The 23,257-nt window shown below is 50.7% G+C and overlaps 2 protein-coding genes across 3 annotated transcripts; both read right to left on the bottom strand.

Annotated features, from left to right (window-relative positions):
* Positions 1-1,809: 1,809 nt before the first annotated feature.
* Positions 1,810-9,955, bottom strand: WBP2 (WW domain binding protein 2). Of its 2 annotated transcripts, none has more exons than XM_033002493.2 (8): positions 9,826-9,955; positions 7,968-8,076; positions 7,282-7,417; positions 5,608-5,700; positions 5,163-5,279; positions 4,814-4,936; positions 3,590-3,666; positions 1,810-3,424 (listed from the first exon to the last, which is right to left on the bottom strand). In XM_033002493.2, exons 1-8 carry the CDS (start codon positions 9,882-9,884, stop codon positions 3,371-3,373), a joined length of 768 nt encoding a protein of 255 aa, XP_032858384.1. In that variant the 5' UTR covers positions 9,885-9,955; the 3' UTR covers positions 1,810-3,370. The 2 variants fall into 2 exon arrangements, with proteins under 2 accessions (XP_032858384.1, XP_032858385.1); XM_033002494.2 differs by having other exon boundaries at positions 9,821-9,931.
* A 2,235-nt stretch (positions 9,956-12,190) lies between these two features.
* Positions 12,191-22,333, bottom strand: TRIM47 (tripartite motif containing 47). The gene is made up of 6 exons (XM_042802544.1): positions 21,585-22,333; positions 19,647-19,742; positions 18,853-19,083; positions 18,080-18,275; positions 17,357-17,431; positions 12,191-16,133 (listed from the first exon to the last, which is right to left on the bottom strand). Exons 1-6 carry the CDS (start codon positions 22,290-22,292, stop codon positions 15,508-15,510), a joined length of 1,932 nt encoding a protein of 643 aa, XP_042658478.1. The 5' UTR covers positions 22,293-22,333; the 3' UTR covers positions 12,191-15,507.
* Positions 22,334-23,257: the final 924 nt, after the last annotated feature.

Here is a 23,257-nt window from a genome sequence, read left to right on the forward strand (position 1 = left end):
GTTTTAACGAGCGAGGCAGGGATTCTCGCTGGCATCTGCCTGGCCAAAATCTGCACCCTCCTGAATCGTGCTGCTCCACTCAACCGAACACCTGCACGAGCCCTGCTGACTGGGTGTCTTGCCCAGACTTTTGGCCCCACGGCTTCAGCATTCCCAAAACATGCTTCACTTATCAGCGTGCTCCGAACACACCAAGACCACCATCACCAACCTCTCTTTTAGCTTGCACCTCCTCACCTCCCCATAGACCATGCCAAGCTCTAGCCTGAAGGAATGGGGACATTCACCAACAAACCATTGTAAAAAGCTCACAGCTCAAAAGCTGCTGATTTAGCTCACTAGTACCAAAGTTGAGAATATTTCATTTATTCCAGCTTGACTCATCCTCTCAACATATTTTCCTTTTTCCAGGCAGCAAAACTCATCGTCTCACTGCAGACCTTACCACTTACCCACACTAGCAGGAAAGATACTCAGCTTGAACCATGGAGCCAAGTTCCCATCAGAACAGATAGCTAAATGTCTTTTTTTCTCTCATGCACGCTTAATTGAGGAAAGATTTAAAAAAAATACCTCGTGGATTTGTGCTGATTGTTGGCATGAGAGCTGCACAGTGAGTGCAGCTGGGCAAGAGACTTGGAAACTTCATGCAGTCTTCATTTTCTAGGATTATCTGCCTGGGAAGAGAGGGTAACTGGGAGGGAGCCATTTTAAAACAGACCAGAGTACAAATAGGTTTCTGCAGCATCTTACAGTTGGACTGATGTGATTCAGAAAACCTCCATTTGAAGTAATTTAATTCAGAAAACAGGGTTTATTAGGTTCCTACTGGGCTGTAACATTTTTTCCTCTTAATGCTTTCCTTCTCCACCCACCTCTTTCTACAGGAAAGAAAAAAAAAAAAAAAAGTGGCTGAGCCAGCCTCAAAATGCAGTAAAACAGTTGTGTGGGAGGACATGAGAGTGAAAAGTCATGTAGGAGGAAAACAGAATCTGGAAGATGTCCACCCTAGTTAGTCACGGAGTTCAAGAGAATTAAGGCAGCTAGTGGCAGCTGCGCAGAGGAATGAACCCAAGCAAGGTTCGGATGCTACCTGTAGAGCAGCTTCTGAGTAACTTCTGTTCGACACGTTAGCGCAAACCAGAGGGACTCCCCTGATCCCAGGAGCCACAGGACAGGACCCCACAGGGACTGCAGCCCCTCCTGCCACGCGGACAATGCCGACATGCCTCGCTCTGCTCACACTAAGGAGCAACAGCTCTGGCGCGGCTGCCGGAGCACAGCCGGGAGGAGCGCTTCATGCCAGAGTAACTCCCTGCTCTTCCAGGGAGAAACGCTGCAACGTGGACCACACCACCCTGGAGAGTTCAGACCTAACTGAGCAGAAGTACCCAGGCATCTCTGCACACACGCTCACACAAACAAAAAAGGATAAATGTATAGATTGCTGCTCATTAGAGACATGTTTTAGAGGTAACAACTATGCCATGTCCCTCGACTACTTCTCCCAGCGATAGGTTGCAAGTTTTACAAGGACAATTGGTCTGGAAAAAACATCTGGGTGAAGTGTTAAGCAGCCACCTCACCAGTATACAACAGAAATTGAGAAACAGGCATTTGTTAAGAGATTTTAACATCATATTTTCATTTCACAAAGTCAATCAAGAGAAATCAAGTGACTAATGTCACCAGTGAATAGCCAGCAACAAAATCCATGTGATTTTGGTGTTTAATTCTCCCTCCTCCCATCCAAAGCTACTAAGTCACCATAAAGTTTGCCTACACACACAAATGCACAAACACCTTAAGTTTTGAGCTGATTTCTCTTTACTTCACAGTCTTGGCAAAACAAATCTGCATTCAAAAGTCATTTCACATTAATATATTAATCAAACATTTTCAAAATAAATATATTTTTTTTAAAATAACCATTTCTTTACATCACTGCAGTAGCAATTCTAGAAAAGTCAGTGCACGGACAGTAGCAATTTGATTAATCAGCAAAACTCAAAAAGAAAACAAGAGGTGGACCTTTTTTCTCTCCAAGCAGGTTGCATGCAGCCAGTCTCAGCAGTTTCCTAGCACACGATCTTTCTTCACACTTGCTGGGAAGGATTTTCTTTCAGCTGTCAGAATTCAGTGAAGTCTGGTTTGTGCAAAGCTTTGTACAATGCAAAGTTTTACAACCTGGAATCTGATCCGTCCTGCAGAGGTTCTGCATACTGGGGTCATTGCTAATGATATCAATGAATCAGTGCTACAGAAGGAAAACGCTTGAACTCTCAGTCCAAGGAGCCCAAAGTAAATTCACAGCTGATCCAGGAACACTAATAGCATTAAACAACATACAAATGAGCAGCTCAGTTGTACCTAACAGCTTATTCCAACATTTTGCATATTCTCTCGAGTGCTTCCAGGGCAGAAATAAAGCAACTATTTTCTCCCCATTAGCTATTAATTCACCCATTAAATCACAGCAGTAAGATGCTTCACTGGCCAAAAAGTGTAATTGGTGTTACAGCAAAGAAAAAAGTGCATTATAGACTATAAAGAGAATAGTCAGGACTTAGTGATCTCAAGCCCACAAATCTAACCAGAAAAAAAAGAGACAACAGAAAATTAGTGTTCCCGTACGATCTATAATTAGTTACATGCTACTAATCAACCCTGTAAAGAGTAGTATGTTTTCTTAAGAAGGGAAGCTTGTCACCATCATCATACACTGTGCACAGCAGGAGAATTTGGAGGGCTACCAGATTATTTGCTACGATTGTCAGGAATGATTTTGCTAAAAAAAAAACCAAAAAAAACAAAAAACAAAAAACCCCAAGTTTAATAGATATCTGGAAAAATTAATAGATATCTATTTCCTTCAAGATACCAAAGTTTCCCTTTGAAGCTCTTTCTCGGTAGCAGAGGGAAAAGCTGGATGTGATACTCTGAGTTGAAAGGAATACCCAGACATGCTCTTCACTCTACACTGAAGTAACTTCAAGACACCCCCCACTCTCCCAAGAGCCTTGTTCCCATGTTATGAGCACATTAATTATCAGTTTGGAGCAGTTACTTACTGTAAAGAGGTATAAATTATCAAAAGAAACATACACAAGGGAAACAATCACAGATGAAGAGAACCTGCAGTTCTAGCGATGTCGCGCACAGGGAGAAGGGAATATTGCAGTAGGACAGCAAACGCTCAGAGCTCTACCAGGTAACCCAGGCTGCTGAAATCTCTCCCCTTGCTCTGCAGATATCTACCACCAGAGTCCAAGAAAGCTAGGTGCCCTGGGGGAAGGCTCTATTCCTCAGCGCCAAGATTCTGCCAAAATGGGAAGTAAGAAAGCAACGAGTTGTGGAGTTCTGTGTTAGTTTATTGGTTTTTCTTGTCCTCTGGTGGGAAGTATGGAGGAGGGGGTGGCTGGTCCTGAAATAAAAACAATAAAAGAACATCAGTTCATGGCTACAAAAACAAAACAAAAACAAAACACCAAAATCAATTCAGACAAATTTTGCTGTGTCACTGAGGAAAAGAACTGCTAAACACACACTTGGGCTCACACTGCAAATGCAGAGTGGCACAGGAACCTACCGTGGGCATATAGACGTTATGGGGGTTGACTGGGCTGTAGTAAGCACTGGCAGCGGCTTCGGCAGCTTTTGCTTCAGCTGTCACAGAAAGAGAAGTTACAGATTTTGTGACACACAGAGAACTTCTACAGTGGAACAGAAACTCCACATTTTCCTGGCCATCAAGTGTTACTAATAGAGCACTATTTGACCAATACTGGAGTTGCAAAATAGCTACAACAAACATGACAATTGAGCATTATCTCTTCCAGTTGCCACAGGATTGCAAAGTCCCAAGCGAAGCAGGCCAAGATTCAGTTTGGAAATGTCACCTGGGACTTGCCTGCTAGCTAACAAATAAACGCTAACAACAGTTTTGCCTGAACACAGACAATGCCCCTTAAAAAAAGCAGTCAACAAACCATCCTTCTTGGGAGTGAAAACAGAGAAGAAAAAAAATCAGTACAAGTTTATAGCAGCTTAGAGGATTCATACTTTAAAGATGGTAACTTAAAATAATCCAGATTCCTTATTTCTGCAAAATACAAAACCATCTGGATCTGTGCCACTTTCCAAATAATAGTTCAAAGATGCCTCATTGTTTATCTGAACCAGAGAGAAGTTACATCCTTATCCAGACAAATATCCCCACCTGTGAGAGATCTATGGTTGTTTCCAATCACAAAAGATTTTTCTTCCCCCCTACATGCAGACCTTAAGATCACGTTCAAAATCATTTCAACAAATCCCAAATGAGTGAAAATGAGACTGATATTTCCCCAGCTCTTTTCCATCTATTCCTCTGTTCTATATTGTTTAAGCAAAATTAATCAGATTAGAATGAAACAAGGAAAGAGAGGAGTGAATATCACCAAAGCCACATTTGCTAACTGACATGGACTAGAAACACATTGCACCATCGGTTTCTTTTTATTAATCTATTAGAGCAAGTTTGAAACAACAGAGAATCACAAACTGTATTTCTTTTGTCACAACAAGAATAAATCCAGCTGCAAAATATCCACTAATGGTATCTACCCGGGAGAGAATCAGGCTGGCCTCCAGACTGAACTAAATTTACAAGGTTGGATTAGGGGAGCTCCTTAACTCCTCCTCTAAACAGTTTTAACTTCTAAGTGGACCTTCTAAGTTGACTCTAAGTTCCCCAAGAGATAAAAGACAAGAAACGTCTAATTAATGGGTAACAAAACCATGGTGAGCTAATTGACCTGAACAGGGTTCCTACCTGCAGGAGTGGTGGGCAGGTCTGGGCCGCTGACGGGGGGTTCCATGGGCCCAGGGTACGGTGGGGGTGGAAGCTGCATGTAACCCATGTCTCCATCCACCACAGGGGGCCCAGGATAAAACTCTGTCAGGAAAGGAAATAACACAGCAAAAGACTTAACTCCTTTGGGTGAGTCACAGCATACAGCCAAAACAAGCCAAAGGCAAATATAATTAAGCTCAGAAACAGAAGCTGCACAAGGCATCAGATACAATTTGAAAGACTATGTAAAATTTTACTTTCTCTCCCTTTTTACCTACTTTAACTCTTGCTAACTAGAATAAACCCCATCCTCAATTCCCAGGCTTACCAGGAGGAGGTGGGGGGTACGGATAGCCCCCATTAGCTGCAGCTGGTGCAAAAGCATAGGATCCATTTGGCATGTAGGAATAGCCGTAAGCTCCATTGGGTATTTCACCTCTGGAGACTGGAACAGAAAAGATAAGTTGATCTCATCAAAACATCAAGCCTGCATCAAATGCAGGCCAAGAACTCCAAAAAACATAAAGAATCCTTATCTGAAAAACAAACAAGCTCCACCTCAATATATCTGCTGTTCATTGGATGTGAAAAAAGTATTTCTTTAAAGCAAGTTCCAAATACAGCCTGAAACTCGCAGTTTCTTGAGTCCTGAAACCTGAATCCTGAAATTTGAATCCAGCCTGTCGCAACCGAAAACTGCCCTTGCTGCGAGATGAAGGCAAGGCCTCCTGAAACCACAGAACTGTCTGGCAGACCTCGCCGGGATCCCGTACCTTGCGATGCCACCTGCAGCATACGCTGCCCAAACTCGATAGCACCCCCAGCCGAAAAGGCCATCTTGAACGTGGCAGATCCTTCCCAGCCACCTGCAGGGAGGAAAGACAGAATTCAGAAGCAAGGAGAAGCCATTTCAATGCTATTTAGCTTCCATGCTTTATCTATAGATGCCCTCTATATAATTCTTTAAAAAGCTTATTCCAAAAATCCAAGGGAAAAAATGCAGATAAAGTGGCAGAATTACCCTATTATCAGAAAAAAAATCATACTGGGGTATTTTCAAGTCAAAAGATACCTGAAGAAGAAATATCAATAAGGGAGACCTTTCAAAAGCTTTCTGAAGTTGTGCCTGTTACCACAGCAGCTGCCAGCAGACCAAGCTATCAGAAGCGCTGGATTTGCTCTAGCTTTGTATAAGATTAGTGCAGAAGACAGGGATTTTGTTAATCCCGTTTGCTAAAAAGCCTTTGCAACCACACCTAATTGTCAGCTATAAATTAATTTGGGAGTCTGAGTGCCCAATGAAGCAAAGACCTTAATGAAAAACATGGTCCACATAAATTCATTAGAGTCCATGGAAGATATTTCAAGTCAGAATAACAATAATAAAAAAAAAATAATTAGTGACATTTCTTATTATAGACTGAAAAAGGGAAACATGCACATCCCAACAATGCACCAAAGCAGAAGCTGTGTCAGTGCTGAAACAGGGACATGTACATTAAAAAGCCTTTTGAGTTAAACCAGACTCTCATGGCTGTTAAAGCAACATTCTCGTTAGAAGAGACAGTCTCTGGGGAAAATTCACAAAGATTTAGCTAAAGCCATTTGCCTTTCACACAGTTTACAGAGTTTGTCATTACTGCTCGGGCTTCCTCTCATGCTGAATGGTCCCACTTTGTTCCCATGCAGAAGCTACAATGCCGATTCCAGGATTACAAGCTAAAGTCTCCTAAGCACTGTATTGTGGCACTGAAATCACAGTGGACTAAATCAAGCTGGGAATGAGAGAGTTTACCGAACTATGTGTCTTTACTAAAAAAGAATAAAATGGTGATAAAAAAAAAATTATTCTTAAAAATGCCTACCGCAACCTTCTCATTGAACATAATATGAAATCGGCCCTTGAAGATTCCCTAATTTCAAGACAACCCAGGTTGTCTTTCAGGTGTCATTTTTACTGCTAAGATGCGCTACAGCAATAGCATGCCTCTCCTTGAATTGCACAAGAAACTGATGATGAAGAACAGTGCTCTGGAGATCTGCATCCGAAAACCCAAAGAGATCCAGAAAGGATCACAAGTCTTTGGCATAAGAGGACCCAGATGCAGAATTAACAGGTAGCCCCAACTGACCAAAGCAAACGGACACCCTCACTCCCGCCAACTCTGCTCTGATGTTTACTCAGTGAGATCACTTGGCTGACTGAACTTAGTATTCTGCACAGAGGGCAGGAATGAGATCAGTTGCAGAACAGATCTGTTCATTGTAACTGTACAGGGAGCAGATAAGGGGAACATTTTTAGCTGCTAGTTTCGAAGAAACAAACACATTTTAGCAGTACTGTAAAAATGCACTTGGTCAGTATCCAGTTTCAGTTACACTGCATACTCTGCTATGAATTGTGTAGTTGAACCAAGATACAGAACGTACATATGTACTATACATACCTCCTGCCTCTGCTTTCACTGTACCCTTGATATAATTTGCTCCAAAGACAGGCTGCTTAATCTCACAATCTTTCAACAAATAAAAGGGCATCATAAAAGACTGCATAGCATCCTTTCCCTTCGATACAAAGATAACCTGGAAAGAAAACAACATTACAGAGACTATTTAAAACAAACAGGAAACACAGCCCTGATTTATTATCTGAAGAGACTTTTCGATGAACTGAAACTCCCTCCCACATCTGAAGCTCCTCGTCAGTTCTGCAAGCCAAAAGCTACACAGAACAGCCACAAGTGTAAACTGAAGCTTCAAGGCAGTAAAGTCTTCCAGGAAGGCCACCCTTGCTCAGATAACACTCCCAGATTCCAGAGAACTTGCTGCTCCACATAGCTATGATTTAGTAGCTGTGCTGTTGCATTCAGCATTTCCAGACCACTGCTAATTTCCAATCTTGAAGTTGCCTGATGGACTAAGCAGCTGCTGGTATAAGAACTAATCAGATTTATTATCTTTTGACAAATAGATAGGATATGCAATGAATTCATAATGCTCCCCAGAGGGAGAGGATGAGCCATACTTCAAGGGGTAGTAGATTATCCTGACTTTCATGCATTGAGGACTTTTAAATACGGAACAGCAAAGAGCCCTTATCTCCTTATACAAGATAAAGCCTTTTACTACTTACTCGGTAGGGAGTCAAAAAAACACTCCCCTTCTTGGTCCCTTTGAAGGCATCTGGCATAGGTTCAATATCACTGAAGGTAATTTCTATGTGATCATAGGTCATCAATATGCTGCAAACAAGATGAGAAAAGAGACACGGTATTACAGTGTCACAGCTCAGGGCAGAAGTGCAATATGCATATAAGTTTACTGACCTACCAAAACTGCCTTTAACCTCAGGCCAGTGCTCGGCAGAGAAAATCAGTCTGGCTTGCATTTTTTTTTTTTTCTCATTAGCAATAGCAACTTTAGTAGTACTGACTGCTTGTTCTCAGACCTGTGTTCCCTCCTCAGCGTGTTGGCACACCTACTGCTATCTGCGTAGCCAGGCAGTGAATCTAGTCAACTGAACTGATCAAGATCCCAAGACATATATTGATTTATTTTTATTATTTATTTATTAAATTTGTGTTGCATTTCTGCTGGATCAGTTCCCTAATTTGGTTCACCACAAGTAACACAACAGAGGAAGGACTGCTGAAGCAGGAAATGCTCAGGCTGGCTTATGCAACACGGCTGTTGAAGACCTAACCACAGCTTAAGCATCTTTGCCACAAAAATGTGATCAAGAATAACTCTCCTTTTTTGCCACTAGATTTCATTGAACCATGCTGTCTGTACCGACTCCTTCATTCTCAATTAGAACCTGACCTGATTAAGCCAGTGCCATACCCTTGCATGGATACAGCAGGTAAACTGTATTAATGTAACCATCCACATTAGGGACTCTCATCCCTAAAGCTGGAGAAACATCCACCACCTTTACCTTTGGCAGATTACATGTTACCATCGTGAGTCACTCGCCTTTCCCTTCTGCCAGAAAATACCCATCCCACCAGCAAAGGCTCCGAAGGGCACAGGGGCCAGCAGCTCTGCTCAGGCTACAGTGTTCCAGCTCAAGCAACCACCACAAACAGCCTGGGCTGCCGCTGAGAGGTGACCCCTGACCCAAGGCAGGGTGACGACTGGGAACAGTAACACGTTAAGCTGTTGCAGTTGTTTGTTCCAGAGAATGAGAATTTAAGCCCCAGAGTTGATCTTATTGAATTCTTCTAAGGGTCATATCCCAAATGGAAGTGAGGTGCAGAATTCCTACACAAATCTTTCACTAGCCTCATGGAAGCAAGCCCTGAAGAATGAACTACTCCTTTGTCCCAGAAGCAGTGACTGCCCTGTCAGAAATGCAGCACGCTGGCAGGCAGAGGGCAAGAACAGCCCATTGCCACGCTGACAGAGGCAGCTCTGTGGAGGCTTTCTGTTTCCATGGCTATATCCCAGTAACTTTTTCTAACGCTGCTGCTCCTTTTCGAGCACACAGCAGGGGTGTGCACGCAGGGAACCCAGCAAACCAAACCAGGCGGGTGGCCTAACGCTTCCCCAACGGGCAGCTCTCGAACAGAGGCACTCTGCAGGTGCAGCACCCGAGCTCCCCCGCAGGGGTGAGGCTTGGGTCCAGGCCAGAACCACCTGGTTCAGGGCTGAGCTCTGCCAGCCCTCACAGAGCGGCGGGGAAGAGGCTGGGGAGAGCAGGAAGAGGCAGCAGCAGGCCGGGGAGGTGAAGGGGCAGGGGGATAGGTACAGGCCCCAACCCTGCAGGGAGAAGTGGGGAGGACGAGCCCTGCCACGCCGGCACCGAGGGGGTTAAACCAGCCTCCCCCCCTTTACACCTCGTAGGCCCCTCGGCACCACGTGACCCGCGGCACCCCTCCCCCCTCAACCGCTCCCCCGGAGAGGGAAGGAAGCTGGAGGGGGACACGGCAGCTCCCCGCTGCCGCCCGGCGACGGCGGCCGCAGCAGGGGAGAAGGGGATGGCACCTCACTTCTCGCTGTTGTTAACGATGACGCCGCCGCCCTCCGAGTGATTCCTGTTCAGCGCCATGGCCGCCGCCGCCTCCTTCTCCTCCTCCTCCTCACAGCGTCACGCGCACTCTGCGCCTGCGCAGAAGACGGGCTCCCGACGTCACGGCCGGAGCGAGGCGTGGCGGCGTGTCTGCGTGGTGCATGCTGGGAGTTGTAGTCCCCGCGGCCGGCCGCCATGACACCGCCCCCCGCCCTTCCTCAGCGGTGGGGTCTCGGAGGGGCGTCGTGGTGGTTCCCACCCCCCCCGACCCCCGGGGACTGCCCGGTTTGAGGGGTGCCAGCCCTCACTCCCTGCCTCCATCGCCCCGAGCCCAGCGGCGGCGGGAACACCTGCCGTCCCCGGCCTGACCGTCCCCGAGAGGAGACCTGCAGCCCCTGGCCCCGCTTCCACCACGATTTAGATCAATTTTAATTTACTGAGCTCAGTCCAGCTTAGGTTTTATTAAGCTTGCTCAGTTTTCTAATACATAGGGGTAATCCAAAGAGACAGTCTCCTGTTTGGGAGAGCTCTTTAACGTGTTCATAAACCCGTCAATCATCCAATTACATGTCCCGCTGACCATATATAATAAAATGATTTAAATTATTTGGAGCTCGCCTGAACTTGGCAGCAGTTTTTCTGACTTCTACTCACAAGGGCGCTCTGGCATAGCAGCGCTTTGCGGGTGGGAGTTCGCAGAGCACCCCGACGGCATTCACATAGACGTTTTGTTTTAAAACCCTGTATTTTGCTGTGGTTTGCACCTCATTTTTTATCCTGAAGACATTTCCTGGCTGACTCACTAGCGGATAAAACGTTTTCCCTAGGAGGCTGTCCAGTTTTGCATGTAAGAAGGGACTGTTCGCACATCCCATGCAACCACAAGTGATTTTAATGCTGTTTGGCGGGATCTCCCATGGAAAAGCCCAGAATTAAGTGAAACGGAGACAAAATTGGACTTTCAGTAGGTGGACAGGGAAAAATTCAGATGTTCAGTAGAGTAGAATAAAAATCATCCCACATACTGCACATAAAATGAGGCTTATCCCCTTAAACAGCGAAGATGCTTGCTCTGTTTCCACCAATTTTTTAATTTGTGTTTGGTGCACATTTTGTGTTTCACACACTTGCAAATGGATTTTTGAACCTGTTATTGGCTGCTCTCCATGCTGGAGTCAATCACATCCTAAAATTACCACTTTATATTGGAGAGTGTTAAACTGAAAGGGCTAACCAGTCACTTTATAAACAAGTCAGGACCGTGTCTTTGTGTCTGGAGAGAGGGAATCAGGGAGCAGGAAAATACCTGCAGCATTTGCACAGTTACAGTAAGGGTCTAATCTTCTGTTTCCGGGTGCACAAGCAGGAGGAACTCTTAAAAAATCAACGACTGCATAATTTAATTAAAAATAGGAGCCCTGCAAAACTAATCAACTGTTTTGAAGCGCTCCTCATATCAATAACTGACAACTGTATATCAATAAGTTACAAATATATATGAAAAGCATATATTTCCCTAAATCATATATTTTTATATGGATTTGACCTTTTTCTTGTAGGGTTTGCAGCCCAGCCCTGTCTGAATGCCTGAGAACCAGATGGGGTGCAGGGGGAAAAGCAGAAAAACTACATAATGGAAACAAGCTTTAAATAAATGCAGTGACATAATCTGTACAGTTCTTGGCAAGAAAAGAGCAAGTTTGTGCTTTTCATATCCGCTTTTTCAATAAGCTGTAAGTTTCCCTTTTAAGAAATAGTTATAACAAACAGTCCTGATTCCTCTCCTATTAAAGTCAGTAGCAGAGAGCCACTCAGCTTCCACTGAAGCACCCAGCTGAAGCATTACCACCTTGCATGAACTAAGACACAAATAATGTTTTTCTTCTAGATCCATCTGATATTTGGTACTAAGAAACACAGCCTTCATTTAAAAGCAGTGCCGGTATAAGTGCCAGTGTGCGTGGGAAGCTCTAGACCTCCACGTCACATAGAAACCTTGGAAATTTATACTCTAAAAACTGAAAACACTAAGGAAAAAGTGCCTAATCTCTTCATCTTTGTTATTTCCAAGCTGAGGACAGAGGTAGAGGAGAGAACTGAGACAATTCATTGTTTTGAATTGCCCAGCACTGACAATATTGTTACTGGATTTTAGGATTCTTCCGCTCCGCTTGCAGTCAAGCAATAAAAATGTGTATTTGGCACAATTCCCTTAGACACACTTGGAAAATAAAATCTGTGTTATTTTATGCCAGATATAGAGGACACGGAAAAATAAACACAAGACAATGCGACAACTCTAAAGGTTTGGTATTTAAAGGAAAGACAACCCAGAGCAATCCGTGTGTAATATTTAATGGTAAATCATAGTCTAACATCATTATATTATTCTGTTACAGTTTTTTCACACACTGTAAAATACTCTACAGTAACTATATTTTTAAAATCCTAATTAAAAAGAGGAACACTCTGTGACAGCAGAAATAAATCATGGGAACACGAGAAGGCTGTTTAAATTGCCAAGTGCTATCTATCCATCTAAACTCATCACACATCACATTTAGCCCTTTGTTTGTAGCAAAATCAGCAATCCAGAGCTGGCATAGTGCACATTTCCTAATCATTCCAGTTTACACCCCAAATTATTGGCAACAAAGAGCAAACTCTGATCCAGCACCCTGGGGGGACTGCTCCCGTCTTAAATCAGTTGGGATTTGCTTTATGCCCCAAACCATGAAGATTTATAGAGCTTCCAACCAGGATAAAAGCAAGCAGCAGGAAGAAGAGGGTTGGGCAGCACTTCCCAACTGCACTGTGTCTATAAGAGGCCTCAAAACGCACCGTAAAGCTGTGTATCAGCATCCCAGCTCTCGGGGCAGAGGTGAATTAAGCAAAAGCAGCGGCACAAGCAGAAGCAAAGCCCAAACACCAGGCGTGTCCTCCTGAGCTGCTCCCATAAAGTTACAGGATGTAAAGGGAAAGATGTAGGATCCTTCCAAACCACCCCAAACCCTGAAGGAGTTCAGAGATTTGCATCTGTGCATTGGGCAACATGGAGAAGGGAGGGATGTGTGGCTCGAGCCTGGGTTTCCCCGCGGAGCAGTCAATCCGCCTACGGTGAAATGAAATGGGGCAAAGGCCCAGATCTGCTGTATTTACTCTGGCAAAACTCCTTGCTGCAAATGGTGGGAGCTTTGCCTGAATAAATGAGATTTAGGGCTTGGAGAGAGAAGAGATGGCAGCCTGCATGTGAGATCTCTTCCTGCAGGCACGCAGCAGAGATCCAGGTTACCTTCCTCTTCCTCCTGGGACGTGACCACGCACGAGCTGTTGCACGTCTTTGCCTTTGTTATCTGGTAACGCATTTCTGATACCAAGTCCTCTCTGGTGTTAGCAAAACAGCAGCGATGCCTGCACTGTGTCACCGCTGACATCTCGTGCAAAGGCTGAGTTTTGCAGGAGAGCGACGGGCACGAGCCAAACAAAGCAGTTTTGAGGTAGGAGTTCAGGACATGGGGTGTGAATTCCCATCTGGACAGAAGTCTAGGCAGTATTCCCACCAGCCAGGAAAGGCCAAGATTTCTTCTGAAGATTTCACACTGGCAGCTCTACCTCTCCTTTTCCCACCTCTGCAGCATTTTAGGAATTGCAGCACGCGGAGCGGGGGGGAGGAGAAGGGATTTGCAGACACATCCCAGCGGTCCCCCTCCCAGACGAACTCACCAGCCCTGCCCTGGGGAGGGGGCGGCTGCATTTGGACCCTTCAGCCCCTCAAGTGAGAGCCCACAGCGACAGCTGTTTCTGGGGTCCAGCACCTCTTCCCACACCAGTAGGAATTCATAGTGCTGGCAAACAAGTTACAGTAAAGGAGCTCTTTAAGCCTCAGTGTTTATGTAAACGTGGCTTTAACTTTAAACCTCTTGGCTTTGTGGCTGCCTTTTTATTCACATTCACTTTTTTCCCTTGGCTCCACTTGAATATACCACTATGGTTTTCAACTTATCCTTTGGGGAATATATGTATATTTCATATATTTAGCTAAATGGGCCATTTTCTATTCCTGTTGACCGTTGATGCGTCATCACTGACTCACTCATGCCAGTGAAGAACCTGAGCTCTTTATTTTCTCTTTACGTATATATTACAGAGCACTACGATTCTGTAAAGCAAGTTTCAGGGGAGGTAGGTAGCAAACTAATCCCAGAAAAAATAAACCTGTGGAAAGACGTGGTGCGCTGAGACAGGGGCTGTACTGTGCCGCCCTTGCAGGCTGTATTTTTCTTCTGAAAAAGCTCCCTTAGGACACGTGAACTAGCATTTTTGGCTCTCAGCCTCAAGTTTCCACCTTTCCTGGAGGGGACAGTTGCTTGAGAGTAGTTTTTGTTAATTGTTACTTATTGCCAGGGTCTAAAGGGTTATTTCATTACTGACTGATGCTGTACCTTTTATAGTGTCCCTAGAACAGACCATATGCCCCTGGGACATATTCACAGCACCTCTTTGTCACTTAAAAAACTCTCTAAGCTAAGGGGTACATTTACAGCTCAAGTGTGCCCAGGGTAATTTAAGAGTTGGGAGTTTAACAGTATTAAAATCCCCTAAAATACTAGGGTCATCAAAAATGTAGGGGGAAATTTGACTGTAAAGTTTCTGTAAGCAGTTCCCAAGGAACATGTTTTCTAAAAAACATCCTCTAAATGATTTTGTGCTGCTTGCTTCACCATCTCAAGGCAGGAATGGTGCTGCTGCTTCTTGACAGGAGGTTTCTCCCCTTTCCCTGCTGGGATTTTTGCCTGTGGTGGGGAGCAGCCCTGCAGCCACAGGGCTCTAACATATGTGGGACCATGGCTTTTCTCAAATGAGCCTGGCCACAGACCAGTGTTCAAAATACCCAGTGGCCGCAGCATGAGGGCAAAAATACTTGTTTCACGTTTGCAGAACTAATGGGTGGTCAGCCCTGCAAGGAGAGGTACTCTGTCACCGCAGTGTCGCCCCTGCACCCCACCTCACTGCTCCTCTGCATCCCACCCGCCCCGGAGCACCCTGCTCACCCACGCCAAGGCACGATGGTGATGTGGGCACTGGGGAAGTGACCGCACCCGCCTTGGGGTTCGCCCGGTCCATGCTGGGCTTGCTACTTCAAAGGCACTTCATAAGGAGCACGAAGAAGGCATCGATGAGCCTGCGCTTAAAAAAGCAGCAGTGACACAGAGACCGAGATAAGGCACAAAGCAGAACATCTGCGCAAGTCACCAGGGCAGTGCAAGCAGATATTAAGGAGAGGGACCAGGCAGCCTGGAAGCTGGCCAACATACAGCTTCAAATCTATGTGGCACTTCTCCTGAGCAATACGCTTTACCAAGAAAGGCTGTATCATGGTCCCTGATGTCCAGAAAGGGAAACTGAGGGGCAGGGAGCAGTACAGAGACTCGCCCAAGTTCACTCAGCAGCCCAGCAGCAGAGCCAGCACTCGGATCCAGCTCCCAGCCCACAGCTCTGCCCACCAGACAGCTTCATCCACCCCTGGGTCACCAACAGCACAGGGCGAGGAGGAAGGGCTGCCACAGAGAAAGAAAACGCTACCAAAGAGAAGCTGTGACGGTGACAATACACTGCAGGAGAGACTTTTCTGGGTCTTCCCATGCTCCCGCTCTCTGGGCAGTTACCTACGCTTTAGCACCGAAACACAATCTTTCTTCAGTGGCCCAATCTGCAGGTGGGCATCAACGCTTTCCAGGAAGAAGGCTGGTTTCAGCTTGTGAAAGAAAAGAGAAGTGAATTTGTTGTTGATCTTGTTCTGGAACGGGTCAAACTGACCCTTGGCAAGATGGGAGACCTTGAGCTGCTGCAGGCAGGTCATCTTGGAGTCCTTGACTCCATAGAAGGTCAGTGCCTTCTCTGAATACTCCAGGAAGACCCCAATTGTGTGGAAGAATGGCTGCTGGATGACAGACTGAAGGCCTCCAAACCAGGCCACGTAGTTCTGTCCGTTCCACTGCAGGCAGCAGGATTTCTCATTCCGCCCCAGGCGCCCGTAGTTGTAGGACTCCTGGGGGTTGAAGTCCTCGGTGATGACGCCGATGCTGACCCAGCCGTCGATGAGCTCCACCTCCCAGTAGTAGTTGCCCCGGTTCATGAGGTTCACACCCAGCACCTGCTCGCAGTTGATGAACCGCATCAGGCTCTCCGGATAGGGGATGGGGCACAGCACCCGCTTGGCCCCTTTGGTGCCAAACAGCTGGATGAACTTGTCAGCTGTGTCGCTGTCCAGGTCAATGATGAAGGCAACTGTGTGGGGCAAGAAGGAGACATGAGAATGAGGAGGGAAACAGGAGAAAATCCCCGTGGCCCACCCTGTTCTGATCCCCTGCTCCAGCCTTCAGTGATTAGCATGATCCTTTCTGACTCCCACCATTGCTCTGTCCCCATGCTTTTAAATCCCACCGCTGGTTTCATCTGCTGAACATAAGGAGCCGCAAGAGGTGACATTCCCATCAGCAGCATGAATACAGGTAACCGGGCAAAGGAGAGAGCAGAAGGGCTGCTAGATGAGCTCAGCCCTGATATCAGACATTGGAGAATGTAGGAACATTCCATATAAAAGTGGGTTTCAGGCAACCACAGACAAACACAGCGGGGAGGGACCCCAAGAAGACGGGAGAACAGCCAGGCACATCACAGCTACGAACCAACTGCAGTCAGTTCTCGCTGCCCTACAGCTCCCGCAGCAGCAGAGGCAGCTCCCAGCGTGCGGGGCCACGTGAGAACCGCTGCTGGATCCCGAACAGGGGATGTCCAGTGGGAACAGCCCTGGACACACATCGGTGCCAGTGGTGTTGCAGGTCTGAACCCACAGCATGTCCAAACCCTTTAGCAGTGGCACAGCACACCCCACTCGAGGCCAGGCTTTGCTGCCCGGCTCCCAGCGGGGTGCACCGGGTGTGTGCTGCTGAGGCAAATCATGTCCCCTGTGGACATCTCAGTAGGTGACCCCACATCCCTGTAAGGCTGGGGGGGGGTGGGGACACGCAGGGTGTTGAAGCCCAAGGCCAGCCCTGCACCCTCCAACCTCAGCCCCTTCAGCCCTATTGTCTCTGCTCAGCCACTGAATTATCCCTCTGCTTGCTGCCGCTGGAGATGACTCTTATCAGACTGAAAACAAGGCAGATGCACCAACTCTGATCTAATTAATGGGGGATCCAATTCATCAAGGGCTGGAAGGCAGCAGAAATTACGTGGTGTGCCTGCAGCCCCCTCTGGCAGCTGGAATGGCAGAACCACAGACAAGGGAAAAAAAATATCACCTAAACAGATAATGACTGTTGTCAGGAAAGCAAGGAGACTTCCCTGTTAGCTGAGCAATATTTCCTCCAGTGGCGGCAGTGCTCCTGCCAGCTGTCGGCTCGGGACCAGCGCTGGCCAGGCGTGCGGGAAGGAGCTGGCTGGCCCGGAGAGAGGAAAGGGAAGATGAACCTTAGCAACAACTGTCAAAGCAAAAGTCCTTCGCTTACATTTCAGGAAGTAATCACGGCTCTCCCGGCAGGTGGGATTGTTTGAGTTGTCTGGAGCCTGGGACTTGGCCAACGCTGCAGAGACAGGGACAGAAGGGTTTGCCATCAGCAAAGGGTGTTACTGGCCATCGCCCCCCGCCCGACACCCTGATGGTACCCCAAGCCCCAGCCAGCATCTCCAGCTCCCCCTGCACATCCCTGCCAGCTTGGACACGGGAAAGGACAGATGCCACCTCTGCCACCCCAGGGAGATGGAGCAGGGGGGGGCAAAGAACCAGCTGCAATTCCCATGGGCATCCGAGGAAATGAGAGAGAGGAGAGAGCTCAGGCTAAATGAGCTTGGGAGAAGGCTGCTGTGGTGGCTTTCTAACCCTGGCAGGTTTGGGAGACCACAGCCTGCCCCATGAAGAGGATCATCTATCCTGGGAAGAAAGAGTCCCCTTTCATGGGAGGCCACTTTGGCCACTTGCCCCCTCCCACAGGGTCCTGCCTAACTCCCAGGCTGTTTGTTGCCTCTCCAGTCTCCGTGGAAAAATTCATAAAACCTCAAGGATGAGGCGTAAGCCCAGACTGGGATTGTGTAACGTGCAGCGCAACCGTGCCGCTCAGCTTCCAGGGTTGGCGGGAGAGGAGCCATCGAGCCTGCAGGCACCTCCCACCTACGCAGGGAGGATGGAGGGTGACGGGGTGACCTCCGGGCAGAGGGGCTGGGTGAACACAAACCTTCCTCCATCTCCTGGAAATCCAGCCCATCAATTCCTTTTCCCTGCAAGTGATCCCACTGTTTTTTGCAGGCAGCAGACAGCACATCCTTCATGGCGCTCACAGCTTGGGTGCACTTGGTGAAGTTCAGCTCATTCTGGAAGTTCACAGCCGGGGAAAGATTTTCTTCCATGGCTACTTTTAAGGCCTGAAATTCCTGAGCCAAAAAGACAGAGTTTCAGGAGGTTTTAAACAAGCTCAAGTTGTCTCTTGTTCCGCAACCCCACCCTGCCCCGGAGGATTTGGGAACTGGCAGCTCACAGGACTTGGCCCAAGGACAGCCTTGCATAAGGGAGGAGAGAGCTTTCCTGGCCACGCGTTCCTGGCGCCTTCTCTCCCTTTCAAACCTGGACCCAGACCATGCCCACCTCGCATGGAGCAGCATCTCCTCCCAAAAAGGGCTCCTCTTGCTGGGCTGCTGGAGAGGGGGCAGATGCTGGATGGGGGGCAGTGGGGCACCCCAATCTCTCGCTCTCTGTCCCCCACACCTACATACGCAGTCTGGGCAGCACATCAGCTTCTCCTGAGCCATGGCCAGGATGGAGGTGGGGGTGGAGGAGAAAGTCTTGGCCGCCCGGTCCCCCCAGGACTGGGGAGGGGAGAGGACTGTGCCAACACAAGTGAGACCCTGCAGCCCTCACATCCCAGGGCTCCTGGCAGCCACATGAAATGGGACAAACCCCCTAATGACAATATTATCGGCTCCTTCTCCCTGCCCCATCCCACTCGGGCACCTGAAGGAAGTAGACGGTGTCAGTGCTGGGGACGTTCTCCAGGTTTTGCTTGCACTGGGCAAGGTTGGCTCGTCTCTCCTCCTTCCAGCGGAGATCAGCCTCAGCCTCTCCCAGCATGGAGCGCTCCCCATCCTCAATGAAGCTGGCCACCTCCTTCTGGAAGGTCGCCAGGACCTCGGAGGCTTCTGCAAAGAGCTTCTCGACTCCTTCCCTCTCCTTCATGGCAGCGCCCTAAGCACAGGGAGAGAGGGGTCAGGGTCACCTTCCACAGGCAAGGGTCTGGGAAAGCACCCTTGTCCCCTGTCCAGCACGTGGTTCTCAACTCTGTGGGGTCCCCCTGACACCCCATCACCCCCTTCACCCAATAGCTTGGAGCACTTTACAACCCAGGTGTCAAGGGACCTGACTGGGCACGGCTGCTTACTGCTCCACCATGTCTCGTGTCCCCAGGCAGTGAAGTGATGTGTTTGCACAAGGGCCAAAGGGGACCAAAACCCCGTGAGCCTGGGGAGAGAAGGTGCAAGAGCCAGCAGATGCCCTGGCATGATCCTTGCCCTATTCCTTCTTCCAGGTTGCAAACTAAAGCAACCAGAGATGCTGTGAGGGTTAACAGAGATGAGAAACAAGGATCCTCAGGGACCCACGGATACTCAGGGACTATGTTTTATGGGGCACATGCTTCCCTGTGAGCACCACTTCTACCCCCCACACGCCCCAAAAGCTCATGGCCCCTTCGCCTCCGCTCCCTGGCCCAGCAGAGCCACGCTAACAGAGTGAAGCCATCGCAGAGTCACCTTAACGAGCTCCACCATCTTTTTGGCCTGCGCGATGGTGACTGCCAGTTCCTCCAGCTCGTTATCCACATCGCTGAGGAATTTAGCTTGTTGGGCCTGTGGACACAAGGGACAAACACTGAGCTCTGCGCCACGATCCCGGTGGCAGGGAGGCACAGGGGACCCTGCCTCTCCCTACGTTCAACCCACAGCCCCCTCTCTGACCGTAACCTTGCTATCAGGCTTCAGGTGAAGGGTGCAAGGGGAATCACGAGTTGTTTTCCTCCCCTGCAATATCCAACCTGCAAACATCCCTTCTCACTCAGTTGGAAAACGAAAGGAGCAGCCAGGCTGTAAAGGGTCATGCCCAGCTCCACCTCGGTCCCAGAGGAAACCAAACAAAATAGGAATTTGAAAGCAAAACTATCAGGCGGTGGTTGCAGCAAGCGCAGCTAAGCCGCGTGCTCTTAGGGTGTATCCCAAAGCTGGGACTAGTGCGGAAGCTGAAACCAGACCTGGGGCACTCGGAAATGCAGCGCTGAGTCCCCTGGAGGTCTCTCGTTAGGAGCAAAGCAAAGCAGCTCGGCAGCACGGGGTGCTGCGTGGCTGCAAAGGAAGCACTGTCCGAACGCGGCGTTTCCTGACGCGCTATTGTTAGCGCCAGCCATTGCCCATCCTGAGGACGGGTCCCTTGGGAGCCAGGAGGGGATTGCACTCCCCAGCCAGAGTAGCTCCCCACCCCACGCTCAGCTCCCAGCTCCCTGCCTGGCGAGGGGGGGGACAGGCCCCGTCCATCCTTCTGGCCCCGCAGCGCGAGGGCGGTGGCAGAGCGCGGCCGCAGAGGCCGTGCAGGCGGCGTTAAGCAGCGCCTGCGAGGCCCGACAGCTCCTCGGGGCTGGGATCACACGCGCTTTCTATTTCAAGGCATCCGATGACTAATAACGCCGGCAAAAGGGTTTTCCTGGAGCCCTGAAAGCCCGTGAGGGAGTGGAAGCTGGCGCGGGGCTGCTGCTGTGCTCCCTGCCAGCATGTCTGCAGCCCCTGGGCTCTCCCCCAGAAAAATAAACCCCCCTCCAAGGTCCCCAAATGCCCCATGCAGAGGCAAGGATGCCACCACGCCCTGAGCCTTGCAGGCTGCCATCTGCCTGCAGCCCTGCAGAGGCCCCACGCACTCGAGGCAGCAGTGCCCAGGAAGGCAGCACTGTGCCGGGGCTCCTCGGGAGGCTCGTGGGTGCGAATTTGGGAGGTGACTCAGCCGCATCTGGGAATGGGAGTGATGGAAAAAATCCCCGCTGCCAAAGCGCCGGGATACAAAGGGCTGGTGGAGCGGGAGCAGAAGCCGGGCAGGCTGCCAGCACGCAGAGAAAAACCGCCTTGACGAAACTGTGGGAACGAGACGGAGAAGACGGGTGCCCCGTGACTGCGGGGCGGCCACTGCAGGGTGTCCCAGGCGCCCTCGCCCCCAGCCCTACGCCCACAGGGATTGCGAGTTTGGCCCCACAGCGGGACCAAACCCCACGGGCTGGCTGGCAGTGGGTCTGCCCCTAATGTCTGTCCCAGGCTGCCTGTCCTGTCCCCACCCCACAGCGTGTCCTGATGGCACAGCACCCCGTCCCTCTATGCCAGGGTGGGTTCCCCTGTGGGGGAAAGGGCTGCAGCACCCACCCCACACAGGGCGTTCCACCAGTGCCACACCTGCACAACCCCCACATGGGGATTAGGTCCCCCGTGGGGATGTGGGTGCAGCATGGACCTGTCCCAGGGGTGCTGCACCTCACCCCACCTAAGATGCCCCGCCAGCACTGCACCCCCCATGGACACCCCCATGTCAGGGTTAGGTCCCGCGTGGGGATACGGCTGCAGCACCCTCCCCGCCCAGCACAGACGCTGCCGGGTCTATCCCCGCGTGGGGACCTCCGCGCACCCTCCCAGCCCCCCCCCCCCCCCCCCCCCCCGTACCTCCTTGTGCTCTCGCTCCTGCTCGAGGGGCACCACGTCGTGGGCGCGATGCTCGTGGGCGCGGCAGCGGGCGCAGACGCAGGTTTGCTCGGCGCGGCAAAAGCCGTCGAAGGGCTGGAGGTGGCGGGGACAGAGACCCTCCTCCAGCCGCCGCAGCGGGGGGACCAGGCGGTGGGCGCGGAAGGCGGGGGCGCGGCGGTGGGGCTCCAGGTGGGCTCGGCAGAAGGAAGCCAGGCACACCAGGCACGACTGGGCCGCCGCCACCCGCGACCCCGCCGGGCACACGTCGCACAGCACCGCCGCTCCTTCCTCCCCCGCCGCATCCTCCTCCTCGGCTCCCGGTGCCATCGGGGCTCCGGCGACTGGGGACGGAGGGGACGAACCGGCGGCGGCCGCCAGCAGCGGCAGCACCTCGCAAAGGGCGCGGTTTTTGCGGAGCCGTAAGGCCGCGGGGACGGGCTCCTGGCAGAGCGGGCAGCGGGCGGCCCCACCCGCCCCGCCGCTGCCGTCGGGGGGGCCCGGCCGCTGGCGCAGCGCCCCAAGGCAGCCCTGGCAGAAGTTGTGCCCGCACGGCACCGTCACCGGGTCCTTCAGGAGGTCGAGGCAGATGGGGCAGCCGAAGGGACCGTCGGGCAGGCCCGGAGCCGCCAACGCCAGCCTCAACGCCACGGTGGAGGACGGCGGGGCTCTCCCGGGCGCGGTCTCCATCCCTGAGAGCCCCGACCAACCGGCCCCGCCGCCCGCCCCGGCCCCGGCCCCGCTCCCAGCCCCGGCGGGAGGCGGGCGGCCGCCTCGCCCCGCCCCGCCCGCTCCGCCTCCCCGCGCCCGGGGCCGGTTGCCGGGGGTCTGGTGCCTCCCGGGGGGACCTGGTCCCCAATGCCCCGCCATCCGCCCGCGGTGTGGAGGTGTGTGTGCCTGTCTGTCTTTCTCTGTCTCACCCCTCACCGGGCATCTAGTCCTTCCCCTCGGCATCTGCTGCCTTCTGGATAGATCTGCCCCCCTCCCCCGGGGGGATGCCACCCTGCTGAGGATGTCCTGCCTCCCACTCACCCAGGGTCTGTCCTAAAGGATCGGCCCCACTGGGACCCAAGTCCCTCCTTGGGGTTCTGCTGCCCCCCGGGGGTAGTTGCTGCGCACCCCTCAATCTCCCATCCAGGGAAGCTGTTGCCAGCCCATTCCAATCCCACTCCCAGGGGTCTTCTGCCTCCCGCGAGCATCCCTGGCCCCCCAGAATCTGCTGCCCCAGAACCTGTTGCCACCTCACTGCCCTCCAGGAGCTGCTCCCCACCCTGGAGCTACATGGAGGGTCCTGAGCCGCCCCCCCCCCGACACCTCTGCAGTACAGGGGTGGAGGTGCTTTCCTACCAGCCCTGGTGCCCATGGACCCACGTCGGCCAATCCCATGGCCAAAAAGGGTCACAGTGCCCAGGTCCTGGCTCAGTCCCTGTCCCCTCTTGCTCCAGGGCCTGGCAGGAGCTGGCAGGCACCCAGCAGGGATGGGGCTGGGGAGGCACAAAAGTGCTTTCGGTATGAGGACCTGCCTGGTAAACATGGGATCTCCAGCCACCTCCTGTGCAACAGCACACAGACAATTTTTTGACTTGGATGAGTTCCCAGGTCCATGCTGGCCCAAGGTCCCACCCAAGGACCCAAGGAACAGGAGTGGGAGGTGT

The sequence above is a fragment of the Tyto alba genome, unplaced genomic scaffold (genome assembly GCF_018691265.1).
Source record: "Tyto alba isolate M040663 unplaced genomic scaffold, T.alba_DEE_v4.0 Super-Scaffold_39, whole genome shotgun sequence".
NCBI lineage: Eukaryota > Metazoa > Chordata > Aves > Strigiformes > Tytonidae > Tyto > Tyto alba.

Coding starts and splice junctions, on each gene's coding strand:
- WBP2 (XM_033002493.2), bottom strand. CDS start 9,884: ATGGCGCTGAACAGGAATCACTCGGAGGGCGGCGGCGTCATCGTTAAC. Junction 4,937..5,162: donor GTACCCCCCACCTCCTCCTG/GTAAGCCTGGGA, acceptor CTTTCCTGACAG/AGTTTTATCCTGGGCCCCCT. Junction 3,667..4,813: donor CCTGCCCACCACTCCTGCAG/GTAGGAACCCTG, acceptor TTTCTGTGACAG/CTGAAGCAAAAGCTGCCGAA.
- TRIM47 (XM_042802544.1), bottom strand. CDS start 22,292: ATGGAGACCGCGCCCGGGAGAGCCCCGCCGTCCTCCACCGTGGCGTTG. Junction 18,276..18,852: donor ACACCGTCTACTTCCTTCAG/GTGCCCGAGTGG, acceptor TTTTTGGCTCAG/GAATTTCAGGCCTTAAAAGT. Junction 16,134..17,356: donor CCGTGATTACTTCCTGAAAT/GTAAGCGAAGGA, acceptor TGCCCCACACAG/TTGCCTTCATCATTGACCTG.